Raw genomic sequence first — 23,547 nt, 5'->3', positions numbered from 1 at the left:
AGTTTTTTTTTCGGAAAATAATACATAAATAATGTATAAAAGGTATGGTGATATTTCATAGCTTCTATGTAAAACTAATTTAAGGTCTGCGGTTAGTTTTGGTCGGCCATCTAATGCTTGTTCAATGAAAACAAAGCAGAAGAAGGCAGAAGAGGGACCAGTTGGCGGCGTTATTAAGAAGTAATTCATTCTGTAGCGACCCCTATGTTTAGGGGGAGGTACTGCATGCGCTGTGCGTTGTAACGTATTACAGACGAGCGGCCGTTGGTTGTAGTGCAGGTGAATAACCACAGGGGGCGCTGTAGTCGACGCCGTTTACACTGTTGAAGTGGAGCCGTTGGCGGTTAGCAAGCGACTCGGAGCGGGACCCTCAAAATAATAACACCTCACGGGGTGCTCTTGGCAGCTCCGGGGTGTCACTTTGACGCTGTATTGGGGTGCGAATCTTATTTTCTTAGACATGAGTATATTAATAGGCTTTTAACAACGCGTATGCTAGTTTGACCTGGGCTCAGTCGGGATTTGCCATCGGTTAAAGAGTCACATATCGCGATGTCCGTTACCAAACTTTTCTAATCTCACCTAATCTCCGCCACAGTTTAACTGGCTAACTCGTCTTGCTAGCAAAAACAGCTCCAAAAAAGTCAAAATGCCTCCCAAGAAGCAACAGCTGAGGCCGAGGACAGCCAACGTCTCCAGCTCCCTGGACCTGGAGTCGGAGGACATCAGCCTGGAGACAACCGTGCCCACCACCGAGGACATCTCCTCGTCCGACGAGCAGCGGGACGGATCCCAGAAGGTGACCCGACAGCTGATCGAGAGGAAGGAGCTGCTGCACAACGTCCAGCTGCTGAAGATCGAGCTGTCTCAGAAAAACCTGATCATAGACAACATGAAGGCTGATCATATGTCCAAGGTAGGAGGGGGGAAGGATGGAGGGTGTTAATGTGCATGTGCATGTGGGTGTGTTGCTGATCTCCTTTATCTCACATTAGGAGAGGCTCAAGTTGGAGCTATATTATGCTCATCTGATTCAGACAGATGCAGTAACTTTGTTGCAGTAATAATACTCTTAATTGTTTCCATGCATCTTTGTGTTTGTTATGTCAGATCGAGGAGCTGGAGGAGAGGCTGAATGATGCTATACATCAGAAACAGGTTTTGGCCCTGAGACTGGACAGCCAGCTGAAACTCACTCAAGAGGAGAACAGGTGTGAGAAAGTTTTTTAGAAAGTCCTTACCTGTTTTTTTTAGATTGTTCTTAACTGTATATAAATATTCAAAAAAGAAACTTCATGATCTGCATCTCTTGAAAAGGCTTTAAGTTCAAAAACTAATTAGACACATGTACATAGTTTGAGGAAGTCATACTTGCAGATGGTTTCTGATTTAACATATTTTCATTTTTAAGAATTTTATAGTAATAACACACACACACACACACACACACACACACACACACACACACACACGCTGAGGAAGGCAGATCCTGAAATATCTATGTGTGTAAGTAACTAATGATCCAATTAAAAGAGTAATGTATACAGAAAATGTGTTGCCCTGCTTTCATGACACTTAGGATGATCTAGAAATGATGAAAACCCACACAGGGGTATGTATCGTTAGTGAGTTAGTTCGTAGTAGTTTATTTCGTACATGCAAGTAGCAAATAAACAAAATAACCATACAGTAGCAGACAAACATAAGAAAACAGATTACTAAAGGTAGCATGGAAACTGAAAACAACATATAATGATTTGATTTACATGTCCAAAAAGGAGTGGGAGAAAGTACAGACTTATTTATTCTCACCCCTTCTCCATAAGAAGGGGTAAGTCAGTAAGGTAGCTCCCCATCAGTGTAAAGCTGTACAATAAAAATAAACATGCCAATATATAATAACTTATTTGGCCTATAACTATTTCCAATATTGATGTATCCATTTCTTCCCCACCTTATTTTAGTGACCATCAAGTCTCTTCTGTAGTGGAATTAACATCAAATTATGCATGCTTAGTCTTATCATGATGGAGACATGAAATACAATACTTTTCAGTATATGTAATATTCATTCACTGTGCATAATAGGAAAAAGCATGTTGACTGAATCTGATAGTTCATTTTATAGCCAATATCTGCTGACACCGATAACGTGCAGATAATATCATGCATCCTTAATACCATTATAAATAAAGTGTTGTAGTGCTACAGAGATGCACCAGCTTACAAATCATAAGTTGTAAGTTGTTTGATACAGGCCCCAGCAAAAATCAAACCATCATTATCATTATATTTTTTTCAGTAAAAATTAAATACAAAAATTACAATTCACACTAAAAATTGCAAGCAATATCCCAGTCTCAATATCTGTCGATAATAATTACAATATCTTTTTTTTTTGCGCATTTCAGGCCTGAAATCCTATCCTATTTACGAATATAAACCATGCTAACAAAGATTGTCATCACCAGGAAGCAGCAGGCTCTACGTAAGCAGGAGATGGAGGCCATCCTGCTCAGGCAGCAGCAGCTAGAGGAGACCAACCGGCAGCTGTGTGAGAAGGCTGGAGAGCTGCGGAGGTCTCTCAGGGATCTGGACATCTCCCAGGACAGGTACCAGGAGCTCCGCGACCTCCCTGACGACAAAATCTCCATACAGGAATACGTAGCTGTAAGTATGGGGGAGCGCTCCCTGATGGTAAACAGAGACAAGATATGATACAGTACACGATGAGGCTGTTTCCTTTGTGTTGTGTTTTTAGATGCGTTTCTACGAGGTGGTGACTCCTCTGCGGGCTCAGCTGGCTGAGCTCAGTGTGAAGAGAGGCTGTTTGACTGAAGACCTGGATACACACAGGACCCAGATGAAGGCTTTGATGGAGGTATGGCACACATAGACAAGTTTGTGCTACACCTCTGTGTTGCATTCTCTCATCTTTCTGTAGGAGTTCACATGATATGTTTGAGGATACTCTAGCATTTTATCTCACTGATGCATTATTATATTCTTCGTGTTTTACAACCGTTTTTTGTTTATTTCTCTTTCGTTCCTGTTCAAATCGTAGACTGTGTGCTGTGTAAAGTTCAAATAAACATCCCTGTTTGTGCAGCATATCAACAAGGTTGCTCATAACCTTACACGTGTTTGTGAGCACACACATTAGATAAGTCCAGAATACCAATCTGTGGCATTTTTGCCTTTGTTTTTCTGCCTTTAAACCCTCAAGAGCAAACACGCTTTAAACAAACACTCACTCCCCCCAGGCTTTAAGTCACATATTTAAAAAGTGTAGATGTGAAGAATGCAGAGAGGGTCAAGAGGTTCAGTTACCTTTAAAACTAAGTGACAATCTAAGCCACCTGAAACCTGTTCTGTATCTGCTACACACGGCAGAGTCCTCGACATGGTAATTTTCACAGCCTGCAGTGTTGAGAATAAGAGTGGAGTGGTTCACAAAAAAAAATAAAATACGCCATACAGCTGATCTTGTCAGCAGTCGCCCTGTAGGCATAAATGACACGTTGATGAGATAACGATGCAACATGCTGAAGGCAGGGTAAGGATTTGGCATAAAAAATAACATGACAATGAATGAGTCCCTTTGAGACAGGGGTATGCACGGGGTATCAAGACATTGTTACTGAACAGGTGCTCAGCCTTGTTGTTGCAGTTTTTATACATCCAGCAGGTAAATTACTCATCAGCTCAAGATGGCTCCAAGAAAAGTATGTGATGTTCACTGCATGACTTTGCTATTAGAGAATCTGCATGAACTGTGTGACACTGCTCAGACAGCATGGAGCAAGATGCTTATGGGTATTTTCTCTACAGAGATTCTTGCTGAATTCCAGTCTGACAAAAATAAAATCCTGCCTATTGCATGGTATATCTATCAATATGGATACTCCATGTGACCTCAGTGTTGTCTGCTCTGTGTTTGTATCCACAGAGCTACGAGGAGGAGCGGCGGCTACGTACAGAGCTGGAGTTGAGGAGCCAGAGACTGACCCTCGAGCTGGCCGACACCAAACAGCAAATCCAAGAAGGGGACTATCGCAGAGACAACTACCCTGTCATCAAACGGTGTGTGTTTATGTGACAGAACAGAAGAGGTGACTCCTCTGTAGACCTGTTTATTGATGATGAGGGGTCAGCCGTTTACCTTTGACTCCTCCTGAAGGCTGCAGTTTTTGAAGACTGGAGGTAGCGCTTGAAATAATACTAACAGCCATATGCGTTTGTGTTTGGTTTATGAAGGAGAATCACGAGTCAGTTTGTGCAGACATTTTTGAACGTTGTGTGTATCATTAATTAATTATTATTTGATGTTTTAAGGGAGCATCGCCTCACAAATTGATACTGGTTATCATTTGTTGGGACTGATTCTTTTTCCTCCATGAAAGCAAAGCTCCAGAACACCTTTAGTCTCATCTAGTTTCCTGCTATATTTAAATTCTGGATATTTAAATCGCAAATGAAATGTATGTTAACCTTTAACACTTGGGTTTTCAGTGAGCGTGACAACTTTGAGTCAGATCTGAAGGAGTTAAAGAGAAGATTTGAGACACTAGACTTGACTCACACTTCAGTTACCAGAGAAAGAGACTCACTCAGCAAAGAGGTGCTTCACACACACACACACACACACACACACATGTACACACACACAAATACATTTTTTCCTGCATAACACTCGCTGGAATCTCTCCTAGTGTATAGTGTTCTGCAATAGTTGTTTGTTTTTCTCTCCTTGCCCTCCAGGTGGCGACATTGCAGCAGTCACTCACCCTCCTGCAGAAGGACAAGGAGTACCTACACAGGCAGAACATGGAGCTTAGTGTGCGCTGTGCACATGAGGAAGACCGCCTGGAGAGGCTGCAGGTCCATATTGATTAGCTAGGAGGCTCATTAAGTACAACAGGCATTCAGTAATGTGAAGGAGTCCTCTAACGTGCTGTCACTTCTTGATTCTGTTGTGCAGGTGCAATTAGAAGACACTAAGAAGGCGAGGGAGAACGCCTACGAAAAATACGTAGCATCCAGGTTAGACTCAGCTGTTTTACACCATGAGAGACCTAAACTGTGCTAAAACACTGACGCTGATGGTTTAATTTATCAGCCACATTATGATCTGGTCCATTTCACCTCTGATCTGACCCACTGGAAGAAAACGTCTCGGGAAAATGATGTTTCTGGAACTGCATTCATGTTTTTGTTTCGTCTTCTTCCCACTACAGAGACCACTATAAGTCAGAGTATGAGACCAAGCTGAGAGAAGAGCTGGAGAACATCAGGCTGAAAACTAGTCAGGAGATAGACAACCTGCAGAGAACGTCCAGGGAGATGTACGAGAGGGAAAACAGGTATCAGTTGTTTTTTGTGTTGTGTGTATAAAAGCAGAAGTAATTATCTCATTACATTGATTCTCACTCAACTGCATGTGTAGCCTGTAATCGTAATACAGGGAGATGTGTCTGATAAAGTGTACAGCATACAATCAGCAACTGAAGAGGAAGAGCTATCACCACATATACTTCATAGTAGCATCAAAATAAAAGGAAATACTAACCTCAGAGGTTTTTTTTTAAATTATGTACATCATAACAGAACATGCTGATTCCTTTGTACTGTGTATTGTGTATTGTGTGTGTGTGTGTGTGTGTGTGTGTTTTTGTCCAGGAACTTGCGTGAGGCAAGAGACAATGCGGTGCTGGAGAAGGACAGAGCCGTTGCTGCGGAGAGAGACACTCAGTCCAGATATGACCAACTGCTCGAACAGTAAGTTTTACGATTCATTAAACACATAAAGATTTGATACTGAAGTCCCCCCAGCGTTCGTATACACTGAACATTGACAGTTACTTTAGGTTCCATTTTCATTCTTTATTTTTCTTTTATGACGACAACTCAGACAGTAAATATTAAAGACGACAATGACAACAAAAACATTTCCTCACTCATCTCCAGTGGTAAAAAGCTTTACAGATTAATTGCATTTGGTTATCATAAAGGAAATTCCATTCAGCGTCTTTATCTTGGGACAATGACAATTTTTAACATTAACATTTATCAAACAAATAATTTTTGTGTGTAACTGTATGTTTCAAAAGCACAGCTCACCAGATGTATTTCACAACTTTCTCCCAACGAACTCTGATGTCTGTTCATATCCAATAAGACGAGCAGATGATATTTATCTTCACTGTTGCCGCACAACACTTGCACAATATGCTTTGAAATACAGCGGACAATTACTCTGGAACAACAGCCCTCACTTCATTAAAACCTGTCCATCATTACTCTCATTTAAATGTAATATGAAAAAACCCCTGTGCCATAGTTAATGTATTAGTTATGTTTATGTCTTATGTGTATGTGTCTGTTTCATTGATGATTTCTCAGCTCTCCTGCACAGTCCCTGCCATTTTTATTTTCATATACTTGTTTTTAATCACATCTTGTGTGCTAATAAAATTCAAATTCAAAATGCAATGACCAAAAACAAACACATGAAAGCCTGTATAAATAATATTAAAACCCATCTGCATAGTCTCTTGTATCGTTATTTGGGTGAACTAACCCTTTAATGAGCAGGAGACAGTAAAAAAATACACTGTAAAAGCTGCCTTTTGACAAATATACATGCATTTTTTATGTAAAATATTTTCACTTCACATAATTGTCTGGTTGAACGTCTCAGTTTTCACTATCTCTTAAATCCTCAGCAGCCACCTGCACTTGTTGCTTTTAGATACTTTGGTGAATAAATAATTAAGACCTGATTTGGCATTTTTGCAACCATCGCCACGTTCCACAGCTCCATTGACCTTTTAGGAGTTAAAACACAACTCCAACTGCTGCCCATAAATGTAGGTCACTTCCTGGATGCTCTGTAATTAAACTGCTTATCAGGAAAGGTCAAGGAACTTCACCCGAGGGCGACTGTTAGACTGTTAAACTGTCAAGAAAGCTCGGACAAGTTAGTACAGTTTTTTTGTTGTCAAGCAACATGGTGTGAATTTGAAATATGAGGTTGTGAACCACATCACGCTACCTCTTTGTAGTGTGAGCTAGTTGTGATTAGGAGTTGCCAAAACCAAGCTATGATTTGTTATAAACTCATCTTCAGTTTGCGTTCTGCTGTATTTCCCTGAAAGTTGGGAGCTTGTTGTTGCTCTGATGCTCATGTGTGAGCCAGCGGCAGCCTGTCATTAGCGCATGTTGTGGGAGAGGCAGGCCTTTGTCGGCTGTGGTTCACTGTCTCTTACTGAAGATCACATGAATGCTTTGCTGTAACTCTGGGGTCAGGAGGTTACAAGGAGGTCAGAGGTCACTAGAGGTCAGTTTCATAGCATCTGGTGTCACTGGCCTGGCTGCCTGCCTCTCGGGAGTGAAATACTTACAGCGCGGGTTAAATACAAAGAGAGAGACAAGGTACTGTACGGTACTGAAGACTATTTAGAGGCTGAGGAAATCTCCTTAAACTGTGGAGGATGATTTTAAATAGCTTCTTTAGACTTCTTTTATCTTGCTCTTGGCAAAGCTAATGCCTTTTTGTTTTGTTTTTATTTCCGTCTTTGTTTGTATTTAATGCTGCTTTTTAGTCATTTCCCATTTCCAAACATCCTCGCAGTGATTCATATCCAAGTTGCTGGTCAGCGTCTCCGCCGCAGGCAACAATGCCCGTCTCAGTATAGCCTCAGAAGGTGCCTCTGGGTCATGGCCTTGCAGGAAGTTTCAAATCTTGCATGGAAATTGCAACAGACACATTGTGAGCCCTGCTGCACACACACACACACACACACACACACACGCACACATATTTTAAGTCCCCCTTCCATCAGCCTTTCAAACAGCGTGTCCTCTTTTCATGCTATATTCCTGATGATGTGTATTGCATTTGATTTTTCTAGTCACACACATTTTGGAGATTTGTTCTAAGCACTGAAAGGAATTATGTAGAAAAATATGTCTCCACAACATGTCTTATTTTCCTTATATTTCAGTAGTTAGGAGCATTATTTAATTTAAACTCTATTTTACAATATTTTATCTGCACCAGGCAGACAGAGAGAGAAGCACGCACACACAGCAGCAGCAGCAGCAGCAGCAGCAGTAGTGGTGTCCCTGTTCTGGGTTACTACTACATACCAGTCATTTCTCTAGATCCAAACCACCAGCTGTTGGTCTTTCCATACACACACACACACACACACACACACACACACACATACACACACACACACACACACACACACACACACACACACACACACACACTTCACTCTCCCTTGCACTCTCTCTCTCTTTCTTTGCCGCGATCACATTCCCTCTCTGCGTCGCATCGCAAGCCAGCAACGACAGATGCTAGCCACAAGCCCTTAACCCCTAACCCCACGCATGCCCCTATTTTTGGGGCAAAGAATGAGGCGGACAAGCTTGAAATGGCGTCAGATGATTGTAGCATAGAAGGCCGGCTTGAATCTCAGCGCTCTATTTCAGAATGCTGGCTAACAGGCCAGTTACGGCGATCAACTTGTCGGACACACAGACAGCGTATTGAGTAGAGTTTTCCATTTTCACCTCTCGAGCAGACGTAAACATGTCGTGATGAAATTTGCCTCAGGGAGCCCCAGAGTCAGGTGCTCTCACCTACTGCAGCTGTAAATATTGCCATTAAAATTGTCATTTGAAAGTAGAGAGAAAGGCTCACTACACCCCTGTGGTGAAGTGAGTTTAAATTTTTTAAAAACATTTTTCCTTTTTGCATCTAGATTGCAGCCGCCATTAATAAAAGAAGGCCTGAAATGTCGGCCATGTGTACACGTCTGTCACCGTGAGCACACAGCTCAGGCCTGCGCTCTATGGATGATGAAATCCTATCAGGTCAGCTGTAATCGAGAGTTATTAATATTATCCAACCAACCTCCGTGGTTTAATAGAGTCTGTGTGTTGGTGCTTGGAAGCTGCCTGAGGAAGAGCACTGGACTCGAAAACCGTTGCCTGTCTTTGTTTTTTTACTTTAGGGCTGCAGCAAATGATTGTTTTCACCTTCTGTCGATCCATTGATTATTTTTTCGATTAATCATTTAATTGCTGAGTCTATGAAAGATCTGAAAATAATGAAAAGGCCCATCATAATTTCCCAGAGCATAAAGTGATGTCCTTGAAAAGCTGTTTTCATCCAAACTATAGTCTGAAACCCAGTGACACTCAATTTAAAATGAAAAAGGTGGAATTAACAAATGTTTTGCTGCCTTATGAACAACTTAAAAGATCGATCTTTTATTAAAATTACCAACCACCGACCATGCTCATCTTGTGCTTTTGCAATTTTGGGATTGACATTAGAAGGTTGGATCAATGTTATCTCTGTTGTACACAAGCTTTCCCATCTGCACACATAAATGTTTCAAGGCTTCGACTCGATGCAGAATTGTCTCATCTGAAAACTGAAACTGCTGTCTTTCTTCTCCCTGCTTACTAAACACCAAAGTTAAAACATGTTTTTCTGGCTGCCAACTCCAATAATGAAGGATCAAACAAGGCCAAACATTGCTGCGAGCGTCATTGAGAAATACTCTTCTGCAACCAAATGATTTAAGACCTGCCTTCCTGCCCGGTGACTCGGCGTAGCGCTGTCAGGTACCACACAACACTTTGAACATAAAACCTCAACATAAAAATCGTTAATTGCGCAAGGCACGCTAAATAGTCACTTCCTTGCCAATTTCCAAATAAACATGTTATCCTGCAAATTCTCACTAAATGTCATTGTATCTACATGGAGGAAGACGTTGCAACATTTGTTTGAAACCACCAGGCATGCCTGAGCTCAACCAGGGAGCCCAGAGCTGAGTTTACCTTCTCTATCTGTCAGCGCCAAAACACATTACCCCACAACACACCTATAATCTACCTGTGTGTCTCCATCTATGCAGGTTTCGTCAGCTCCAGCTGGGTACTGATAGCCGGGTAGCAGAACTGTCCAACCAGGCCAAGCTGCACTCCTTCGAAGCTGAGCGCGCTCAGATGGTCAAGGACGAGACGGCTAAGGCCCTGGCGCAGTGCCAGGTGGAGTGTGAGAAACAGCAGAAGAAACTGGAGGTATTCTAAACAGTAGAAGATGTTTCACTTGTTGCATGACAGCAGTATACCCAGTAGCACACTCTTAACTTCTGCGTGCCTTTCCCTGTCATGATTTCAGCCAGATAACATTTACTCCTTAATTTGAAATTTAAATAGATATTAAATAATAAACAAACACTGTGTAAGTGTGCCTCAGCCATTTTAGATTCAGTAGTCCCTCTTTGTTCATTAAAATTCAATATTTTTAGCGGACTTTTTCAGCACTAATCAATATAACTGTGCAAAGATTTAAAGATAATTATTTAAAATATTTTTATTGAGCTAAAAAAAATATTATGCTTGCCAATTCTTATTTCCACTTACATGAAAGAAAAAAATAAAAAAATACATTAATGTATATTCACAGATATAAAATAGATAATAGAAAAGATGTAGGATTGTATTATGGGATGGGAACAGTATAAAAAAATAAGCAAATTAAAAAGAGAGAAGGAAAAAATGAAAGATTTAGATGGTATAATCATTTAATTCTTCCATTTTTTGTCTTTTCTCTTAAATAAATTTAAATAAAAGAGGCATAAAATCTAAGAATAGAAACATAACTAGGAAAAGGCAGTCTAGGAACAATAATTTCCATGAGCGTTTCTTAAAAGTCTCATTACTCTTCATTAAAATTGTGAAAGCAAGGAAAAACAGAAATAACATTCTTACTTGGTGCAAACATCATATGAATGATTCGACCAAAAATGCACAACCGATGCGTAAATCATTAAATCCCTGTTCTGTTCATTTAGGGAGTAGTCCATCCACTGTACTTTCAGATTAATGTTCCACTCTCAGGAATATGGCTATCCCGTCTTTGTGCGTTGGTCCGGTGGCTCCGTTCTTATCTCTATTCACTGTAGCACACCCATTTATACAAGAAGTTAATTGAGTGCAGATTGTTCTTGATGTCTGGATGCACTTAGCTGAGGTCCACCTCTTCACCTGTGTTTAACCCTGTCCTTCTTGCCAGAGGGACACGCACGATGAGACCATGCATTGCACATGATCATAGAGGGGAAGAAGGAAGGATGAGGATCTTTTCTCTTTTTACAGTCAGTGAATGAAGAGCTAGTTTAGGTTTTGACGTTGGAGTTTGTTATTTAGCTTTGATTTTGTTCCAGTTCTGTATAATAGTGAGGTTTAAAGCTGGTTTTGGAAGAGAAGTCCTTTCATTTAGATTTTTTTCCTCTCCTTTTTTTCCCCTTTCACTTCTCTCTGTCTCTGTGAATGTTTTTGTTCATGCTTGGATTTGATTTTTATTAGGAATTTAAAAGCACAAGGACTCAAAGGCGTACTATGACACAAAAATCCCAGAGAACAGCACTTAGAAGCATTACTAAAAACATTTTTTCCAAAGTGGAAACAACAACACACCGTACATAGAAACATGTATAATAATAATTCTTGGTAAATGTACACATAAATGTACAATGTAAATGTTCACATTTACAATGGAAGCAGGGCAGTTTTATTGAGTTTCAGTGTGAATGAAATGAAAACATTTTAATCATACAAACTGCCTGGAAAATTGAGAACATTTTTATTTAATTCCAGCTGGCAAATACTGTAATGTAATAATGTATTGAATAGAAAAGAAAAAGATTTGAATCCATTATCTATAATTTCAATACACTGACATTTATATTATCTTTATTCCTCAGAGACATCATCCTGTACAATTAAAACAACGCTGAAATTACCGTTGTTTGCTCTCTATCTCCCAAATCTCCCCTCCTTTACCCTCCCTCCTCTCCTCCCGTCACACAGCTCCTGACCCAGGAGTTTTACAGGCTGCAGACGTCATCAGAGAAGCGGCTGGCGGAGCTGCGAGCTCAGAATGCCGAGCAGGCGTCTCGCCTGGAGACGTACGAAAAGCTCGAGCAAGAGTTGGACCAAGTCACCATGCAGGCTGCCGAAAGTAAAAACCGTACTCATTACATTACACACATTACTGTGAGGTCAGAAAGATAGAAGCACAAACAAGTACGCACTTGCTCCTTCAAATGCCTTGGTCTGGCGTCAGAGAATGTATGAAATTATATTAAGAGATAGTGTCATACTGGATTAAGGTGAAGGGAACAGTAATTTGAAAATGTGTAATTGTTATTTTGGAGCTGTAATTGACGGCCTTGTGACAGTGGGTGGAACAGAAGTTTAGATAAACAGACAGATGTTGTGTGAAACAACAGGATTTTACTACAGGCTGGTCTCTGCCACATCATCATCATGACCGTCCTGGAGATGTATAGACGGTATTTGTGTTTCTGTCTGTTGCCAGTTGAGAATGAAGAGGAGGCAGAGAGAGTTCTGTTCTCATATGGCTACGGTGCCAACGTTCCCACAACAGCCAAGAGGCGATTAAAACAGAGGTACAACACATGATACACTTCACATTCAAAGGATAGGACACATGCCTTTTCCTAAATACACTGTATTTATTAAGAAACGAGCATGGTCAGGCAGATCTTGGATTTCTGCCAATAATCATTTGGTTGTAGTGTCTGTGTGCTTGTTTTTGTTCCTAAAAATGACACATGAAATACACTCGCATTTTACTCCACACTTCATCTTTGATTTGAAGCATCCATGTTGCAGCCAAAAACTCAAATTGGTCCCAACTGTTGCGGTTGCATCCACTGTAGGGTAAACAACTTTGGAAGTACACACTAGTGTAGACTTGCTGGTGTTGTCATGTTTTGGAATTTCCAAAACTGTTTGTGTGCTGTGCAGCGTTCACCTGGCCCGCAGGGTGCTGCAGCTCGAGAGGCAGAACACGTCACTGAGGAGAGAGCTGGACAGACACAAATCACAGACAGGACAGATATCTGAGGAGGTAAACACACACACACACACACACACACACACACACAGAAACTTCTGGTGTGTGTCTGCCCTGGGACCGTCATTAATGGGTTAACATTTAATTGAATGCCTATAAACCAAATTGAAAAGTGCTGCAAGTCCGTACCTGCAACACTTGTTTTCCCCCTATCACAAATCTCCTACAGCGGCTCAGATTATGGTTATTCCGTAGCCTCTATCAAAGCCATATGATTTATTCCATCTTGTTTCTACATCTCTGTGATGACATAACAGTCATTATCACAGCGCCAAGATCGGCGGCTCCTCTCTCATCATCCTCCATTTACCTCCTCACACCATCGCACGACACTCAGCTGTGAAAGTCAATGGCGAGAGCACATCTAATCACTCTCTTAAAGACTGACCCTGCACGTGAACAAAAAAAGAATGTAGCAGCTTGTGAGGTCGGTCACATGTATCATCAAACGCACTTCAGGATTCTGTAACGAGAGTATCCTCTGCCTTTTCTTTTTCAAACTTGGGTTCAAGTGTAACAATGGTCCTGCCAATTCTTTAAAACTGCTTTTAATGGCGTGCCAGTAAAATGACAGGTTGTTTGAGAGCAGACAGCAGACACCGCAGACTTTGTATGTGAAGTAGAAGACGTTTGTCTTAGTACCTGTCACACTTGTTGACACAGCGGGGAAACAGTGCCAAAAAACCATGACGGCCATGCTCTTCACTCTCCCAACAAGTCACACCAATCATTGAGGCTTTTGTTGTGTTTGGCACTTCATGTGCATGTGTGTGCAACGCTCAGGCTTTCATTCGGGGTGTATTTGTATATAGTCACATGTCTACTACTCGTGCACTGATGCTGAAAAATCATCCAATAGGGTTTAAAATGATGAGAACGACAGCTCTGGCAGCCAGTGTGCTCGCTTTTTTCTTACTCCTTATTTTAATCTCAATGAGAGGGGAGATTGTGCAAGCTGGACTCAAGAGGCCGGGCAGGTTTGAGACTAAATAAGCCGAGCCATTCAACTGTCAGGTGTGACTGATTGGCACTCGTCTGGAATGCCTCATAATTCATCGAGCATGAAAGGAAAGGGTGAAAAATTGTACTTTTTATTCACGAGAAAGGGTGTTAACCACTTAACCACCCACACAGATGCCCTGACTAAGTGACTATTGTCCTTCCCCTCCCACCCAGTTCTACTCACTACTGACTGGCTGTAAAAGTGGCTTAATGAGTAACAACCTAACTTTATCTATTGTTTTGCAGATTTTAAGCACAATACTGACTGAGTAATACAATAATACACACAGTACATTGAAACTCTTATATAAGAGTGCATCAAAACACCATAAAGGAATTTTTCTGACCATAATTTCAAGAAAGACGTTTTCAAGATTATGATTTTTTGCACTGCGTTTCCACTTTATGTCGTAATACTGCTACTTTTAATAAAAATGCTACAACTTAGATACGCCTTCATAAATACTCACATTTATGGGTTCTCTAGGCTGCCGTCACAGATAAGGAAGTCTTGGCTGTGGTTGTTGCGAAAGAGGGATTCATAAATATCAGATAGAATTGCTCTGTTTTATAATATTAACCAACACGTAGACAGTTGCAAAGTGGAAATATTCCTTAAAGGGACAGTTCAGCTTCAAATCAAAAGAACATATTTTTCCTTTTACCTGTAGTATTGTTTATCAGTCTAGATTGTTTTGGTGTGAGCTGCCGAGTGTTGGAGATATCAAAGTCTGCCTTCTCTCGAATATAATGAGACTAAATGGCATTCAGTTTGTGGAGCGCCCAAAATTAATTTATAAAACTCAACAGCAATGACTCATGTGGGAACTATTTACTTTTAGCGAACTACACCCGCCAACTGTGTCACCACGCAGAAGGCTCACCATGCACCACTGTCCTAGCTGACATTACAGCTCAGTCGAGGAGGATGTCATTGACGTTTACATGTCGCACAGTCACGAGCGTCCATAAGTAGATTCTAGCAAGTCAGGCGTCTGGAATCTTTTGAAAATTGAAGGGCTATACCTGACTCCAAATTACGTTACTCAAATCAGATTTAGGTGTTCAATACGAATATTCAACCATTTCTTTTTTTGTTCCCCACATAGAATTTGAAAGGGGTTCAGCAGGATGATCAGTGACATTCACGTAATATAGTTAACAAGCTAATTACACTAACGATGGATCAGAAATGTGCAACAGATTTTTTTGCCAATTTAAATATCAAACAAAAGCTGGAGATTGTGTTGTATTGAGTTGCTGCGAGCTGTAAATTCACCACTTCTAAGCAGAAGGCAGAAGATAACATGATCTCGGAGCGTGACTGGGCAAAGCCACTCCTCTGCCAGGCAGCTGCCTCTGTGTCTGCAGCTGCCTGTACCAAAAAGCAGCTTGAAAGTGAGGAGCACTTACTCTGCAGCTTAATCTGGGGACCAAAATGTCTTCAGAAGTATACTGACAAAAAAAAAAAAAAAAAAAAGACTGCTGGCAGGAATCTGAGTTGACTGAGGGGTCTTCGACTGCTGATTTGAATCTCTGAATCTCTCTTGTTAGGGGGCAGCCCTGCATAATTATCAGGAGGGCAGACGTTTAGCTCTTTTTGCATCATACGTGATTGTGGAGAAATGCAGGACCTGAGTCTAGGGAAAACAGTAACCTTAGTCGACCCTGACATTGTGTAGGTGAAGTAATCGTTTTTATGATTACCCCAGTGTGCACGCATGTGTGTTTTTCCCCAGTTGTTGGCAGCCAACCAGCTGTTACAGCAGACTCAGCAGCCCTATAGCTACCTGATTGAGACGGTGAGACAGAGGGATGCACAGATCAGCACGCAAAAGGAACGTCTCACCGCGCTTGAGGACGAAGTCAGGTACATGTACAGAACACACCCTCACAAACAGTACACAAGGAGGAAGTGAACTAAAAGAAAACACATGACCTTTTTTTAATTGAAAGTGATTAGGCTTTCTGTCCTGTTTGCCAAGCTCTGTCCTTGTTAATTTCATTAGTTACATTTCATACCTTGTAATTTACTCATTGCAGCAAGCCATACCTCCCTTCCCTTGGGCGTCTCTATCTCCCTTTGTCCTCATTTGTCCCTCTTGCACCTACCTCATTTTGTCTTCGTGCAAAGCTGAACGCGTGCATGAGTTTGTCTATAAGTGAGTGTTTCACATCAGCGCACTTATAGCTACCTGACGCTGATCTACTGGAAATCTCCCCTGTCCCCCTCCGTATGAGAAATATGCAAACTGAGAGACGGCAGGTTTTCTCTTGCTGCTCACTACCACTGAGCGCTCACCTGGGGCAAGCAGCAGAGCGAAAAAAAAATCCTTTAAAATCCCTTTAAGCCTCTCAAACCTCCCCATTTGACAGAGATATTGAAGTCTTCCTGTGGCAGTGCTGTCTGTTTAACAGCAGAGACACAGATTCTCACTTTATGTTTGCAGTCTCTCTGTATTAACTGTATTCACAGGGGTTTTTTGGGGCAATAATCAAAATTAACTCAGCTCAATTCGGCTAACAAGAGTGTCTCAGCAGAGGCAAATCTCAGGCTATGAGACCCAAGTTGAACTCTTTTGTCTAGAGTTCTCAGTGCTCTCATTGGTGAAGCTACCAAGCCGCTGTTTCAAGATTTGCAAGATGATTTTCTTTAAAGTTTTCGACATCACAAGCTCCTGCTTGTATGTTTCACAGCCCCGGGAAAGAACACTTGGATAGTACTGCAGAGAGTTCAGCTCATGAGATAGAAGAAACGTGTAAAAAAGAAAAGGAGAAAAGGCAGTTTATTATTTAGTATATTTTAGAAATGCATGACTCATGTATTTAATTTATTATTTGGCTGTTGATGGTTTTATACCAGTGATTTATACTCCCAGTGCTAGTGAACCAAACTGCTGCCATTTAGACTGATTGCTTTATAGTCCAACATTTTTTACCCCCTCAGCTATACTTCAGTACACAGTCACAAACATGAGGCAACATATAATTTTAATGTACACCACACCTTCAAACCGGATCCTGTGTTGATCCTTACTCGACCCCGCGCTAAAGCTGAATGAAACTCTTTCTATTTAACATTAGACATCTACTTTATACAGTATAGTACGCTGTTTCTACAATCTTACAACGTCCTGCCTTAAAGGTGCAGTCTGTGATTCTAATCAAATACACATTTGCTCAAGTTCAGCAAATATATACCTCCTTACAGCCCGCGAGTTGTTCGCTCTGTGTGTGCACTGAGAAAAAATCCAGTGTTCATGCACAGCCCTGAGTCTGTTAATGGAAAACATAGAAAGCAGCTTGGCCCGAACCATACAACACTGATCAGGCCAGTTAGCAACAGGGGGCATTCATGTTCGTGCACAGGATGTCAGAAAGGCAATGGATGTACAAAGAGAAGACTTAGGAGCTTCTGAATGAACAGTGATGGGAGGGGTGTACATGTTTTGGTGTTGAGTCTAAATAATAACTATGTTACTCCAGAATGGCACTTTAAAGACTCCACCTTTAAAGAATCTTATCAACATCCAAACTGTGATTCACAGGACTAACTTGTCCAGCAAGTTTCACATGACACAGGATAATAAATTCATAGCATGTGGTAGGTACAATAATGTTTTTGTCTTAATCAAAGATCTGCTCTCTTTCTGCCTGTTTTTGGGTGTAACCCCAGTTCTCTGAGGAAAGAACGGACTGCACTGCAACAGGTGAAAAACAACATGGCCGCCGATCTGGAGCGACTCCTCAACCATCGAGAGGTACTATCTGAGGTTTTCCACTACGATTATATGTAGCTGTGACAACCTGTTTGAAAATGGTGAGCAACAGGAAATTCCAGCCAAACCTTTATTAGTAAAATGCCATGTTGCAGCAAGGTCAGAGCAATGCCACTGATGCTATAACTGCTAACCTGGGTGCTAACTAAGCAGCAATCTCCAGGGCTGAAAAAGGAAGCCAACACGAAATGGCAAAAACTGCAGTTCCTTGAATGGCCACTTGAGGCTGGCTCTAAGAGCATGTCAATTCCCGTGGACCCCCATGTTAAAATGTCCAACTTTACAGCTGAAATAAACATGTTTACAGCCTGGTACAAAAAACTGTTTGGTCCTCACAGCTAATTTCCCCGTTCATAACAACTGCACTTGGGTGAATTTTTAAACTCACCTGTTTAAATTCTACGTGTCTGCTAGGCATCACCTCTGGTTCTCAGTTAGATCCACCCCTCGCTCCTCCACAGCTCCACTCTCTCGTCCAAATATGGTCACCTAAGGTCACTTCTGGCTCCAAAAATCTAAGGTGGCAATACCCAAAAGGCCAAACTCAAGGCTTCAAAATGGGAGTCCACAAACCAGTTGGTGATGTCAGGGTGGCTTCTGTGGAAACGCACCAATAATGCCTCTTCACTTTTTAAACTGTAGCACAATTTGAAAACATATTTTAGTATGGCTGAAACTCCATCATTGATTAATCTTTCAATTCATAGTTGGGTCTATGAAACATCAGCAAATTTGAAAAAAAGTCTGTCAAAATTTCCCAAAATGGTGACATCAGGGCAAAACAAAATTTAAGACAAGGAAAAGCAACACGTTCTCACTTTTCAGAGTGCTGAAAAAGTAGATGTTTGGTATTTTTGCACTGAAAAAAGACAAATCATCGATCGATTATCAAAAGAGTTACTGATTAATTTTCCATTCATCAGCTAATTGTTGCAGCTTAACTTTTTATCCTTTAAAGCAAACAGGCTTTTGATACCCAGACGAGTTATTGCACTGTGTTGCAACGCTTCCTTCAAGATTGCGTGTGCTTGTGTGTGCGTGCGCGTGGGAGTGCGTTCCCCTCGAGCCAGCCGTTTGCTGTATGAAGTATGTGCCCTGTCACAGACAGCTGTTCCTCAGCTTGGCTGTTTGGGATGCCACCAGTGTGCGTGAGCGTTCCTGTGTATGTGTGTGTGCTCGTGCTCGTGTGTGTGTGACATGCCAGGGCTCATGTCCTCAGGGGTGATAAATAGAACCGTGAAATGGCCCAGAGTCCTCCCCTCTGCCCTGCTGCCACCCCTGCAGACCCTTGAGCTTGTTGAGCTTATTATTGCAAGTCGTCCCATAGTTGGAGTTCAAGCAGACAAACATGTCATCGGAAAGCAGCAATAAAAATTCCTGAAATGTACATTTTAAAGTAAATGTTTCACGGGATTTTGAAAAGATATTACCTTAAAAGACACATGTTTGTATTGAGTTATTTCAATCATACGAAATATTTATTATTATATAATGGTTTATTTCATCACTGTTTTAATTTCTGTTTAAAAGACGGATGATTCAGTTGAGATTTTTGGCCTTTTGGACACTACACTCCCCGTTATTTCTCATAAAAATTCCTGTTTATTATTTTACCCTTGTTTTCACATCCCTATTTTCATGACCCGTGTGATTCTCCAGGAGTTAGCGGTGATGAAGCAGGTCCTGATCAGCATGCGCTCCAGACAGGGAGACGCGCTAAACCTGTTGGAAACAGATAAAACTGCCGTCAGGGCCACTGGCGCAGGAAAACACCAGTCCAAACGTATCAACAGGACCACAGAAGAAGAGTCACCAAACAAACCCAAACCCACTGTGTTTGTAAGTGTCTGGCTTTGCAACACCCTTGTATGAGTCACACCAACTTAACCTGCCTGGACTCAAGCTCAGACAAAGGAGATCTAGAGGTTGACAGGAAATGATTAATTGTATTTTTGTTGTTCAGTTTCATTTAAACGTGTCACTGCAGTCAGCTGAGCAAAGATATGCGGTAGTATTAATCTTTGAATCATGAGGAAGTTAAATAGATGAGAATATGTTAAGAATCCAAACAAGAGCTTCTGCTGGCGTGCGTCTAATACTTTCTAACAATCATTTTTCTCTCTGTTTCTTTCATTTGCAGACCAATAAGGAAGTTCCCGATTGGTACCAAAAGATAAAGCAGAAACCAAAATGAACGTTTATTTCTGTTACCGCTGGTGCTTGTCTCTCAGGGTTTTAACAATCTTATGTTTTATCAAGGCTTTTGTTTATTAAACTTGTAACTTGCACTTCTTTTTGACTTGAAATACAAAAGCAGAAACCGTTTCTAGTGTCCGAGTGTTTTGTTGTTCTCATCCTTGGTTACATATTGTTCAGAAAATTCCCTGCGTACTGGTCCAAAACCAGAGGTATTACCTTCCACAGGGTACACATTCCAAGCTAACTGACTGCCCAAAAATTCCTCTTTCTTGGCAGTGGTGTATTTTATTAGGTCTGTCTATCATTATTTCCTCATCTTTTCCAGGTTTGCAGATACTAGTGACTGCAGACAAACAGCATTGCAGGAACCTTAGCCTGGGATTCGCACGAGCCGAGGCTCTTTGGGTTTAAATATAGACATAGTGGACATACCTTTATCATTTCAGACCATGTTCTTATTGGTGTCGTATTAAACTCAACCAGAGGACGGCTTTAAAGCTGTTTTGTCTCTTTTCTTGAGCATACAATACACCACTTTCTTTTCCTGTTACAGGAAACGGCTAGAACATGAAATGTATTATAATATGCTAAAAAATAAACCTGTATGACCTATTGATTTTTTATATAAACTGAAATATGTGAGTCCAGATGGTATTTTCCAGAATTAAATGTGTATTTAAGTGTGATTTCACAGTGTAAGGGTGCCCTGTTATAATAAATTATATTAAAAAAAACCTCGCTATCACATATTAAATGGGTACGCCTCCAAATTTTGCATATGAAGCTCAGTTTACTTGTCACTAGAAGTGCTGTTCAACCTGTGAAAAAATGTTGAATTATGTTTTCTGTGAGTAAGAACAGAATGACAGAAGTTTCAAGTTTCATGTTATTTATTTATTGCCATATGCAAAACGGTTACAGAGAAGCAGTCGTTGGCAATGAAAATCTTAGATATCAGGCAAAAAAAATTAGAGAATCTTGGACATAAAATAAAGGGATAAAATATAACATATAGAATTTAAAATGCAAATTTGTGCTAGACAGGTGTACGGTATTTGCAAATGAATAAACTAGGGGTAAACTGGGGTTCTGGCGGGCCAGAACCGGCTCGCCAAAGGATTCAAAGACCAAGAGATTCCAAGTTTAAATCGTGAGCAGCCTACTTCATGTACCACCCTGACCAGACAAAAACAATGAATCGTTATTGTGGTGGCAGTAGCTCAGTCCATAGGGACTTTGGTTGGGAACTGGAGGGTCACCGGCTCAAGTCTTTACTGGGACTGATAGCTGGAGAGGTGCCAGTGTGTCCCCTGGGCACTGCTGAGGCTCCCTTCAGCTAAGCACCGAACCCCCAACTGCTCAGGGTGCCTGTCAGTGGGCAGCCCCCTCACATCACTTCATCTAATGCATGTATAGGTCCTGTTTGTGTGCGTGCGTGTGGATGACAACAGAAGGAAAAAAATGAATTTCCCTCAGGGATTAATAAAGTATATCTGCTTCTTCTTTTTCGAAAAGATATTGAACCTTGTGCAAAATATTGCCAGTCAGCAGCTTCACTACAAAAGACTCCCTATCAGTCTTATCTTAAAACATACTGGTCAAACCATATCGCTAAGGCACTGCCAAAAATTTAGCTTTGTAAAAGGTCTGTAAGGCAGGATATAACTTCACCTGCCTTCCTCAGTAGCTTCCACTTTAGTTTGGTGTGGTGTGGTGATGTCAGCGTTACTACACAGGAGTGGAAATAAATGGAAACACACACACGTAATGACAGTGAGTAGTCGACTGACTAAATGTGGAAAAACTGAGACTGTTGAACTGTTAAAAAATATTTTTCTGAAGAAATGTAAGGCTGTTCATCCTCTTTAGTAAATGGATGAACATTTTCAGAATGCACTTAAAGGAAACAAATGCCAGTAAAATATGCAAGTGGCTGCTAGATTTGCTCACCAGCCTAAAAACTATGGTAGGCTATTGGTAGATTTTGGAATCCACTAGCCACAGTGGCAGGTTGATAAATAAGTTAATTTCCAACCCTGGTTATAGGTTATTATTCACTGGTTTTATTATTTATGTAACCCATGAACTAAATTGAGTTTGACACCCCTGGATAAACGTAACTGCTGATCTTCTGGGATTTTCACGCACAACCATCTCTAGGGCTTACAGAGGATGGTCTGAAAAAGAGAAAATATCCAGTGAGCAGCAGTTCTCTGGGCGAAAATGCCTTGTTGATGCCAGAGGTCAGAGGAGAATGGCCAGACTGGTTCAAGATGATAGAAAGGCAACAGTAACTCAAATAACCACTGGTTAAAACCAAGGTCTGCAGAAGACCATCTCTGAACCAACATGTTGAACCTTGAAGCAGATGGGCTACAGCAGCAGAAGACCACACCAGGTGTCAGCTAACAACAGGAAACTGAGGCTACAGTTCACCAAAACTGGACAACAGAAGATTGGAAAAGCGTTGCCTGGTCTGATGAGTCTGGATTGGTCTGATGAGTCTGGATTTCTGCTGCCACATTCAGATGGTAGGGTCAGAATTTGGTGTAAACAACATGAAAGCATGGATCCATCCTGCCTTGTATCAACGGTTCAGGCTGCTGGTGGTGGTGTAATGGTGTGGGGGATATTTTCTTGGCACACTTTGGGCCCCTTAGTACCAACTGAGCATGGTTTAAACACCACAGCCTACCTGAGTATTGTTGCTGACCGTGTCCATCCCTTTATGACCACAGTGTACCCATCTTCTGATGGCTACTTCCAGCAGGATAACGCACCATGTCACAAAGCTCAAATCATCTCAAACTGGTTTCTTGAACATGACAATGAGTTCACTGTACTCCAATGGCCTCCACAGTCACCAGATCTCAGTCCAATAGAACACCTTTGGGATGTGGTGGAACGGGAGATTCGCATACAGCAACTGCGTGATGCTATCATGTCAATATGGACTAAGATCGGTAGTTCTAAGGGCAAAAGGCAAGCAAGATGTACCTAATAAAGTGGCTGGTGAATGTACAATGACAATAAAGGATATATCTATCTAAACTGAATGTAAATGTATGTAGAGAAGCAGAAAATATGCAGAGGTGTAAACAGTTATTTAAAAACAGTAAAATCATATTCAGGTAAAGTGACAGTGTCAAAGGCATTTAAGAGGCTTTGGGGGATCTTATAAAAATCTCACTTAGCAGCTCAGATTTTTGCCCATTCTTGTTTTAGTGTGTCTGTTGAGAGCCCCAGCTTTATGAAAGCCACATAAATTACTGGAATATGCCTTTAAGGGTTTACAGCAGAGAAGGAGGTGTGTGGATGTATGTAGTGGCAAATTTGACAATATAAACATCTTAAGAATTTGATTATAGTTCCTTTAAAACCTCTGTATGGGGCTATATTTTTAATATTTATATTTTTATGGAGGGAATTTAGAATCTCACACACACACACACAACAATACAGTTTGAAATGTGTGGTTTAGGTGAGTTTAACCTTCACCTCCTTCCTGCATGTGTGTGCAGTCTGGCTGGTCCTGTGTACACTTGACGACACTGTTGTCAGTGTGTTTAGATGGAGCGTAGGGCGGTGGCCGGT

General features: G+C 41.2%; 1 protein-coding gene across 2 annotated transcripts; it reads left to right on the top strand.

Moving 5' to 3' along the window:
• The first annotated feature begins 9 nt into the window (after nucleotides 1-9).
• pibf1 (progesterone immunomodulatory binding factor 1) lies at nucleotides 10-20,079 on the top strand. 2 transcript variants are annotated; one of them, XM_050071255.1, is made up of 18 exons: nucleotides 22-916; nucleotides 1,111-1,211; nucleotides 2,472-2,670; nucleotides 2,762-2,881; nucleotides 3,950-4,083; nucleotides 4,513-4,621; nucleotides 4,762-4,881; nucleotides 4,982-5,043; nucleotides 5,238-5,363; nucleotides 5,680-5,778; nucleotides 9,942-10,107; nucleotides 11,902-12,052; nucleotides 12,413-12,503; nucleotides 12,865-12,967; nucleotides 15,715-15,845; nucleotides 17,652-17,736; nucleotides 19,414-19,593; nucleotides 19,895-20,079. In XM_050071255.1, the coding sequence occupies exons 1-18, from the start codon at nucleotides 650-652 to the stop codon at nucleotides 19,946-19,948; spliced, it is 2,298 nt and encodes a 765-aa protein (XP_049927212.1). In that variant the 5' UTR covers nucleotides 22-649; the 3' UTR covers nucleotides 19,949-20,079. The 2 variants fall into 2 exon arrangements, with proteins under 2 accessions (XP_049927213.1, XP_049927212.1); XM_050071256.1 differs by lacking the exon at nucleotides 19,895-20,079 and having other exon boundaries at nucleotides 10-916; nucleotides 17,652-17,795; nucleotides 19,414-19,547.
• The last annotated feature ends 3,468 nt before the right edge of the window (nucleotides 20,080-23,547 follow it).

This window comes from Epinephelus moara, chromosome 19, assembly GCF_006386435.1.
Source record: "Epinephelus moara isolate mb chromosome 19, YSFRI_EMoa_1.0, whole genome shotgun sequence".
NCBI classification, from domain to species: domain Eukaryota; kingdom Metazoa; phylum Chordata; class Actinopteri; order Perciformes; family Serranidae; genus Epinephelus; species Epinephelus moara.
Note: the sequence above shows the minus strand (reverse complement) of the source record. Positions and strands in the feature narration are given on the sequence as shown.

What these genes read in the sequence shown, in the direction of transcription:
- pibf1 (XM_050071255.1), top strand. Translation starts at nt 650, where the DNA reads ATGCCTCCCAAGAAGCAACAGCTGAGGCCGAGGACAGCCAACGTCTCC. An exon ending in GAAAAATACGTAGCATCCAG is followed by an intron (nt 5,044 to 5,237) that starts GTTAGACTCAGC and finishes TTCCCACTACAG; the next exon opens with AGACCACTATAAGTCAGAGT. An exon ending in CACCATGCAGGCTGCCGAAA is followed by an intron (nt 12,053 to 12,412) that starts GTAAAAACCGTA and finishes GTCTGTTGCCAG; the next exon opens with TTGAGAATGAAGAGGAGGCA.